This window comes from Austrofundulus limnaeus, unplaced genomic scaffold (assembly GCF_001266775.1).
Source record: "Austrofundulus limnaeus strain Quisiro unplaced genomic scaffold, Austrofundulus_limnaeus-1.0 Scaffold1129, whole genome shotgun sequence".
NCBI lineage: Eukaryota > Metazoa > Chordata > Actinopteri > Cyprinodontiformes > Rivulidae > Austrofundulus > Austrofundulus limnaeus.
The window spans coordinates 42,797-52,150 of record NW_013953531.1 but is presented as its reverse complement, the minus strand read 5'-3'; the positions used below and the strand labels follow the sequence as shown (position 1 = coordinate 52,150).

General features: G+C 43.3%; 1 protein-coding gene across 2 annotated transcripts in view; it reads right to left on the bottom strand.

The window, feature by feature from the left end:
- The window catches only part of hectd1 (HECT domain containing 1), a 31,463-nt gene that overhangs the window by 18,392 nt on the left and 3,717 nt on the right, over positions 1–9,354 (bottom strand). For both annotated transcript variants that reach the window (XM_014030850.1, XM_014030851.1), the window contains exons 2-17: positions 9,044–9,203; positions 7,104–7,253; positions 6,787–7,021; positions 6,037–6,264; positions 5,679–5,960; positions 5,336–5,606; positions 5,151–5,227; positions 4,362–4,460; positions 4,161–4,275; positions 3,730–3,904; positions 3,513–3,651; positions 2,530–2,700; positions 2,204–2,426; positions 705–968; positions 419–630; positions 195–341 (exon numbers count right to left, since the gene is read on the bottom strand). In XM_014030850.1, the coding sequence (XP_013886304.1) occupies positions 195–341; positions 419–630; positions 705–968; positions 2,204–2,426; positions 2,530–2,700; positions 3,513–3,651; positions 3,730–3,904; positions 4,161–4,275; positions 4,362–4,460; positions 5,151–5,227; positions 5,336–5,606; positions 5,679–5,960; positions 6,037–6,264; positions 6,787–7,021; positions 7,104–7,243 (2,778 nt within the window). In that variant the 5' untranslated portion in view covers positions 7,244–7,253; positions 9,044–9,203. The remainder of the gene's footprint in view (positions 1–194; positions 342–418; positions 631–704; positions 969–2,203; positions 2,427–2,529; positions 2,701–3,512; positions 3,652–3,729; positions 3,905–4,160; positions 4,276–4,361; positions 4,461–5,150; positions 5,228–5,335; positions 5,607–5,678; positions 5,961–6,036; positions 6,265–6,786; positions 7,022–7,103; positions 7,254–9,043; positions 9,204–9,354) is intronic.

The following is a 9,354-nucleotide window of genomic DNA, read 5'->3' as shown; positions in this document are numbered from 1 at the left end:
GGCAGATATAAGATTTTTTTCTTATTTCTGCTGCATTTCATTTCATTTTTGATTTGTATTTTTTGTAGTAAAATTAGTTTTGTTTTTAAATGAAATGAACGAACTTTAATATTTTTATCTGCTTATTTTTCCATCACGTTTATACTTCCTTCTCGTTTGACGCGACRGGTCACATCTTGTTATATTTTACTCACATTGCTGAGGGCCGTGAACAGAGCCTGGACCAGGCCGCTGCTGCACATTTCATATGGTGAGATGGTGTTCTCATCCTTCAGAACTACAATCATGTTCTCCAGAGCCGTTTTCATCAAGTCTCTCCAGGTGTTCTCTCCTTCCAGACACTGCAGGAGCAGAAACATTTTAAAGGTCATGTCTGCAGCAGCTGGAGCCAGGTCTGATTCTGTCAACAGGTGTGTACCTGTCTGTTAGTGTGCAGCTCCCAGGCAGACTCCAGCTGTGTGGAGATGTTCCTCAGGGTGACCACCACGCCTCTGGGCATGCTCTCCACAGCTTTGAAGTGGTCGTCATAGAGCTCCCTCGCCATGCTCTTCACCTTCTGTTTTGTCTTTTCCAGTTTGGACTTCAGCTTTCTGCCTCGCTTCCCCGTCCAGCCCGTGACAAACTCAGAGCCTGAGCCAAAACAAAACCTGGTTACAGAGGTCGTCTCATCTTTAGAGAAGCCTTCGTRTCCCCCCGAGCCTCACCCAGCGACGTCTCTGCGGTGAACGAGTGCTTGGTTCCTCGGTTGGACTCGAACACGAAGCCAGGCAGGTCCTCCTTCAGGATGGTGGCCTGCTGTCCGTCAGAGTTATGGATGGCGATCTCTCCCTCCTTCAGGCACGTCAGAGACCAGTTACCAACCGTCAGCTTGGTGGGTCCCACGACAGAGAGGATGGGCTGGCTGGCTGTGACCGGTTTCACCTGGCTCCTCGCCCGCTGCAGCTTCTCCAAGAACTCACTGCGAGACTCTGAGGAACAGACGAGAAACCTGTCAAGACTGGAACCACGAGGTCAGTTGGATCAAGCCTGGATTCAGTTCTACACTCGTTTAGATGAAGTATGACAAAATATTTAGAAGTTAAAGCGCCTGTGATGTGCATATCCTTCAAATACAAAACGTCAAACATCTTTATATTTAAGAAACTCAACATAAAACACATGATTTTACACATTTTGTCACATAACTCACAGATTTTCCTTTGAACTTGGCTCAGCCAAAGTGAAACAGGAAGTGACATCAAAGGGGAGCTCATTAAGAAAAGGAACTCTGGTCTTTGTTTATGGAAACAATATTATTTGAACTCTTCATCTCTCTGATAGTGACTCGAAATAATCTAAAGAAACATCAGATTCTTCTCTACAGTCTGTTATTGGTTATTGTAGCAATGTTCTGCTCACATGTAGACAACCCCCTTTGACATCACTTCCTGTTACTTCACATGTGAATATCTCAAGAACGGTTCGTCTCAGCGGCGTGAAACACACTAATTAATGTTATCTTTCAAAAAATGTGACCCATCACATCGAAACAAGGATTAAGTCTAAAAGTGTTTTTTGGAGAAATAGGCAAATATACTGTTTTGATTAAAAACAAAAATTTAATTTTGTTAAAATATAACAAATAAATGCCTTATCAATGTTTCATTTGAATGTGAAATATAATCAAAAAAATTTTGAAGCTCTTTTTTTGAGCAGTGGCAACAAAAAACCTGATTTTGAGGAAAAACACCTTTAAATGTTGAGATTTTCAATGTGAGCTAGCTAAGGTTGTGTTTCTTTCCAGCTGGGAAATGTCAATATTCAAATACTATGAGGTTTCCTCTTCATAATGAAATGAAAAATTCCTCATAAAAATTACATAAAATTAGGATTCAGACTAAATATTCATCGATTATCATAACCAACAAGACAAATTAAGTCATATCTCTGGATTCACTTATGATACCAGAATAATCCAGGTATCAAAATGTAGCTTTTAAAGCCAGAAATCTGAAAATCTGATCAGGTCATTTTGACCAAATTTGACTTAATCCTCGTTTCAATATGATGGGTCACAAATACGTTCATATTTATTACAAAAATTTTGATGTCACAGGCACTGTAAAACATTTAGTGTCGACTGTTTTTCTTTAATTTCACTGAAACGCTTTAGTTTCGGTCCCTGAGGATCTATCTGAATATAATAAAGTGAATGTGGACGTACCAGAGCTGTCTGAACCGCCCTCTGGACTCCCGCTGGAGTACATGGTGGCCAGCTTCCCGTCCAGGATGAACCTGAACCACCCGTTGGAGCCGTTGGAGAGCTCGAGGGCCGCTGCGTCCGACCAGATGTAGAGACAGTCCCTGCCTCTGATGATGGACCAGTCCTTCCAGTGGTACGGCTTTCCCTGCTGGATTTCCTTGGCGTCTTCCTGCATGTCGTCCTCCTGTGGAAGAACCAATCAGGACGCTGGTTTTTTGAACCCTGTTCTAACACTGCCAAACCTACTGGTGTAGGAGYAACGATGTTAGAGAAACATTGAGGATTACCTTCTCAGGCTTCGCTTCGTCCTCGTTCTCGTCATCAGATGCCGGTCCAGCCAGAGTCGACACCTTGTTGATGACCCCCAGTCGAGCCAGCTGGTCGAGGAAAACGTCTCCACCTTTATCGACCAGATCCCTGATGATCTGCAGAGCCAGGAGGTGGCCGTCATCGTCATCCTGACAGACAAGAAACCAGAAAGACCAGAAATAAGTTACCGTTAGGGGTGTAAGAAAATATCGATACACTGAAATACGGTGATATTTCATTTCCTGATACTGTATGGATTCTCTAAAGTCCTGTATCTGTTTTTAATTAAAGTTTAAAATGTAAATTTTGATGCCAAAGATTCATTTTTATGTTGTAGTTTAGCCTCCGACCACCAGTTGGCAGCAGTCAGCCAGTCACTTGGCTCCTCCCTTCCTGAGGAGCCAGAGTATAATGCTAGCTCAAACATTAGCACTGTGAGTAAATGTTAGCACCATGCACCGATGGCTCAATCTGAGTGGATTAGAGCTAACCCCCCMCACACACACACATTTAGTCTAACAATCAAAAACATGGATGAAATAAGAAATATGAAACAAATAAAAATCATAAAAACATACCGAGTTTTTTTTAAAGAGTTCTTGGACAAAAAAACGGCAATATATCGCCTTGTTTACACTATACCAATATATTCAATTCAATTTCAATTCAAAAATGTATTCATTTCATTAAAAAATACTATATACAATAATAAAAAATAAACCAAAACCAAAAAAATATTCAAATCAGAATAAAATGAAAGGTAGCAGAAGAATATATCTTAAATAATATATCATAATATATCATATCGCAACCCCGTGTCATATATATCGTCTCATCAAATTCTTGCCAACACACAGCCCTAGTTATTGTACTCTCTCTCTCTTCTGGTATAAAAACACCAGCTCCATCTTGAAAATATGTAAAGTTAAGTTTAAACCGTGTGACTGATTCATCTGTGTACCTCRTGGTCCAGGACGGTGGCGGTGATCTCTACGAGCACTGTGGGCAGGTTGTGTCCYGTCTCACTGTCGCACACCTCCCTCAGCAGAACCTCACTGCTGTAGTGAACCATCTTCCTGATCAGAGCCAGACTGGCTTTCCTACAACAACATGTAACCAGGTATCAGCAGGGTTTTCTAAAGGAAATTAAATAAATAACAGAGTAAGAAGAGGTTTACCTGATAGAAGGCAGCATTGTTTGCTGGAAGGTTTGTGCAAAAACAGGGAGAAGTCTCTTCAAGTATAAAGGAGCCATTTCTGGGTCTCCTTTAGGCTCACTGCCCTCCTCCTCCTCCTTGCTGGCATCTTTCTTCCTCTTGTCATCGCCCTTGTTCACCGGACACATCCAGTCTCCTGAAACAATCATGTGGTGGTAGCTGAGAGTCATCCTCAACACACTTTGGTGGGTTAGGTGGGTATCAGTCCTTCCAGAAACACTAGTTTCACTGGAAAATGTTGCATCTAAAAAGGACTGAAACACTAAAACCTCAACAACAATAACAAGTTAGCTACAGCCTAGCATTAGCCCGTTAGCTTGTGTTAAGTGTTCAGCTACCAGTCAGCTGACACAATTTACAAACTAGATACTAATTATTGTTTGATAACTAACCTGGTGACTGTAAAATAGCCACCACTTCACTGTGTCCTCGCTCCCTGGCTTTGTCCAGAGGCGTCTTCCCATCCTCGTCCCTCAGGTCCGGGTTCGCTCCGTGCCGCAGCAGAGTCTGACCACGCAAACACAAAATGCAGACGAGTTGAGTTAAATTAAAATGTTCATTTGAACCTAACCGGACACGCCGCTGCATCTTACCTTGGCTACCTGCGGCCGTCCAAAACAAGCAGCGTAGTGTAGCGAGGACGACCTCTGACCTCTGTTGACATCAGCGCCACGCTCGCATAAAAACTCCACCTGGAAGAAGAAAACATTTARTCCGACTCAAAGGAGAAACAGAAACGGGCCGAGTCTGTAGTGAAAATAAATATAAAAGATTTTTAACAAATCGGAGCCACATTAGTGCCAACAGGATCAAAACAAATGACTGATCTATGATTTTATTTTTCTTCTGAGGCCAAAAAATAAATAAATGAATAAATTCAAGCAGGAGATGAAAATGTAAACAGTTTATATCAGATTGTYTGTCCTCCTGGACCTCACTGCAGCTCTCGACACCGCGGATCATTATGTCATCCTGTCTCTGTAACACCGTCCTGGATTGGTTTAAATCTTTCCTCTCCAATAGGCTGGAATGTGTTAGCCTTGGTCTGCCACCTGTGGTGTCCCTCAAGGCTCAGTTCTTGGACCCCTATCATTTCCCTTTACAGGCTGCCTTTAGGTCAAATCATAAATCAGCACATTTCTTTTTTTCACTGTTAAACCATCAATTTACAGCTTTACATCATCATCAGCTCTCCATCTTCACTCACTACCTGGAGTTTGATTAAAAATCAAACTGAATCGTGAATCGTATTGATTTGGGAACTCTGAATTGATACCCAGCCCTAATTAGAAACTATTAGACCAAAAAAATAAATAAATTAAAACAAAAAAACAATCCAGTATATTTTACTGAAAACATTTTCTGTGTTTGTGTTTTTTTACCATCTCCTGTGTGCCAAAAGCTGAAGCCCAGTTGAGCAGCGTTTGTCCAACATCATCCATGAAGTTCACCTCAAAAGCTGCGAGAGAACATTTGATTTAAACCGGTTCATAAAATGAACATGTCTCACATCACATCTGGGACAAATGTTTTTAGGTTTTTAGACGCTGCACCCAGCGAGGCTCACCTCCGGTGTCGATGGCGTCGATCAGAGCGTCGGTGTCTTTGCTGCGGATACAGTCGATCAGCTGTCGGTGCGATCTCTCTCCAGAGCTGTCCAGACGCCGCAGGCCGGGGATTCGACCTGCCGACCCCGCCGTGGACTTGGGCAACGCCTTCCGGCCCTCAAACAGGAGCACCAGCAGGAGGTCCACCAGCCGCATGGTGTCCAACACGCAGCGCTCGTCTCCTCCCAGCGCAGACTCCATGGAGTCGGGCAGAGCTGAGCGCAGCAGGTCCTGAACGCAAAAAACACGTTGGTACAAACTGACCGACAGGAACGGGTGAACTCTTTAGCTGAGCGGACCTACATGTGTGACCAGCGGAGACCCTCGGCACAGAGTGGACAGCAGGCTGACTATAGTCGACACCTGGTTGCTCAGTTTGGAGTCGGCAGCGGAGGGGGTGGCGCCGGTGGGGGGCCGGCCCGGCTTACAGGAGGAGGTGGAGCCTGATACGGTGCCGCCGGCGGCCGCCATGCGGGACAGCAGCTCCTCTGTCAGTCCATGTTTAGCTAAGGGGGCGGGGTCTACACCTCGGCGAGTGAAGCGATCAGCCAAGGAGGCGAAGCAGCGTAAAGCCCCATCTGATACCTGAGAGGAACAAACAGGAAGTTCAACGAAGAGGATCAATGAATATTTATAACCAGATGAAAAGCTGCGCAGCTACCTGGTGGTCTTCATGTTTGAGAAGACTGGACAAAGACTCGACGCAGGTCTCCAAGGACGAGTCCTGAGGCTCCATCTTGCTGCAAAGGCGGGAGACGACGGCCATGGCGGAGTGCAGGGTGTCTTTGTGGACCAGGTGGCCGCTGTCTCTGATGAAACTCAGCACACAGTTAAGACCCCCGGCCTCAAAGACCGCACCGGACTCTCTGGTACAGATCAGCTCCAGCACCTGCACAGAAACAAAATATACATATGTATACATATGTATACATGTAAAAAAACATGGCTATGGTAATCGATTATTAAATTAATCATCTACTATTTTAATAATCGATTAGTCGTCGACTAATCGTGGCAGACATAGTAGGGAGTAGGGCGAGGCTGTAGCCACTGGTTGGGAAAGTTAAGGTGATTGGCTACACAGCTACAGCATCAGAATGAAGCTCAGAGCTGATTGGCCAATTCTACAGTCAGCTGACGAAACAGGAAGTTGGGTTACTTCTCACAGATTATTGGCTCTGGAGGGACCATAGATGAACCTAGTTAGTCAAATGAGGTGTCAATCAAAAGGGGAGGACCTAGACATCTATTTTGAAGCATTGATGATGGAGTCATGTTGCTGAGAAACGGAGCATAATGGTTTAAAGGAAAACGAAACTTAAAACGGAACGCAGGCGTTCTGGTGCTGTAAGGTCAAATGTTAAGATGTTACAGTTCATCTAAAAGAGACACAGAGGGATGAAGCCGTTACCTTCACACACTGCTCAGCCAGGTCTCTGCTGGTCCGGTTGTTCAGCTCCACCACCACCAAGCGGTTGCACAGCGCCTTGATGGCCCCGTCCACACCCACAATCCTCCGCGTGCACTCGGCTGACACATCCAGGTAGTAGGTGATGGCCCGGGCCGTGACCTCCAGCACGTTATCCGGAGCGCTCTCGTCCAGGAAGATCTTGCAGAGCGCTGGAAGGAAGGTCCGGGGAGGACACCTGGGAGACGAGCAGGACGGAGCGTTCTGAGCTTATCCTGAACACGAGTACCGAGATAAAAACGAAAAAAATGAAAACTCACGTCTCGAAGCAGCGGTCCACGTTGTCGGACATGAGCAGCAGCATGCAGAGCTGCTCCARAGCGATGAGCTGCATGTCGCGCTCGTCGCCCTGACCCATCTGGAGCCATTCCAGTAGGGTGTCTGGGTCCACGTCTGCCATGATGGCTGGCCTTAAGAAACACAAAAAACACAACTATCCAAGATTATCTTAGAGCTTTGTGATCTACGCTTCGATGGAGCACAGTTTGGACGTGTCCACAGGAGAGACAGTGGACATATTGATCAAAGAATGTTAAATAATGTTGATTTGGACATATCCAATGGGTATATTGGTTTGGACATGTCCAGTGGGTAGATTGGTTTGGACGTGTCCACAGGAGAGACAGTGGACATATTGATCAAAGAATGTTAAATATGGAGCTGTCAGGATGAAAATTGAACCAGGAGGTTTTTGGATGGAGTGAGAGAAGATATCAGCGGAGGGGATGGAGGCAGGTGATCTGACCCCTGAGAGGAGAAAATAAAACTACTTTTTACACCAGAACATATTTTCTCCCCAGAAACACAACGATCTCTACAGTTCCTTAAAAATAATATATATTATTCTTTTTGCGTTGTTGCTTTTTTAAGAACTTGTTTTGCTACTTTTAGCTTCTGGTTAGCATTTTGATATTAGATGGTGTTTTCAGTAGGGCTGGGTTAAAAAATGGATATAATGGATTCACAGGGCAGGAGATGGATTTTCCTCAATGGCATCTTGTGATGAAGCTGCGTGTTTCAACATTTTGTGTCACTCCTGGCTTGCCGTAGGTTTACTTCCGGTTGACATTCAGTACTAAAGTTAACTCCTGACAACAAATTGTCTGGATCAAAACAAAAGACACAAAGGAATCACTAACATTTCGGCTGATTCTCAGCTGAACTTAAAGATAACAGAGACCAGGACAAATTTTGTTTGTAAAGATATGAGTTCAGACGAGGTAGCAGGAAACAAAGCTTCGAGCGGCTCGAACCAAAACAACTGTATGTAAACATCTGAAACTGTTCTCTGCATGTATAAATGTGTGAAAGATGACAGTTTAACTAAATCGTTTAGTTTTGTTACCAAAATTATATTTAAATTTGAGAAACATCTTAATGTAATTCACAGTGATGGAATTACTATTTTTTCTTTCTTCTTGTTAATAAGTTTTATTGAACAGAAGCTAACAGAAACGTTACAAATATACAGTTTTCATATGCTCTAAGATTGGGCAGAAGTAATTTATATTATCCCACCTCTTCTCCTGTRACCTTATTCCATCACTTCTTAGTGATCAAGAAAATTATTCTTAGTTTCTTAATCCAACAACACTTTCTGTCAATTCATTTTTAGTTTAAACCGTYTGAAACTTGACAGTTTTGTTTCAACATTAAACACCAGTTTACAAGTCTGTCCTTAATGTTTATAATTTCACCAAGTTAGAATTAGTTTCTATTTACATAATTAGTTCCTTTGAGAATGTCTTCTATATCAAAATAAATGTGTTACTGCATTTAAAAATCAAATTGAATCGAATCGATTTAGGAAATCTGAATCATACCCAGCCCTATTAAAAACCTTTAAACTTGTTTTCGTTCAAGATTTAACTCCAATTTACAAGTTTCTCCTTAAATCCTATTGTTCATGGTGAAGAAAAAAAAAGTGAATTTGTATTTTGCAACACAGCTTGATCCATTTTCATTATTTAAGAGCAGATTGAAGTGAATSATTGGCCATGGTACCAGCCCCACTTATTAGTGTTTTGTTCTTTTCCAGCTTCCAGCTCCTGTTCTTCTCTTTGCTCTAACAGCTCTGTTACATTCAAAACTCAGTCTTCACTGGATTTTCTCATTTTCCAGTTTTTCGTGCATTTCTCTTAACGGTTATCTAAACATAAATATTTACTAGTTTCATGAAATAAAGGCCTCTGATCCTCACCTGGATCCCCGGTTAGCTGCGCCGTCTGGCTCGGTGCCGACTCACTGCTGACAGGCTCGGCGCTGTTCGGTACTCATCCAATCAAGCGGGTGGAGGAAGAAGAGGAGGACACTTGGTGGTGGGTCTTTTCTTTTAAAACCAGGTTTCTGGGGCAGAATATCTGAAAAACAAGAAAAGAACCAGAACCAGWGCAGCAGAGTGAGCAGTTAAAATAACTCAGTTTTAGAAACAATGGGCCTCATGCAAGAACATGTTGGTACGCACAGATTTGTTCTTAAGTTGTGCGTACGAGTGATTTAGGAGAATTTGTG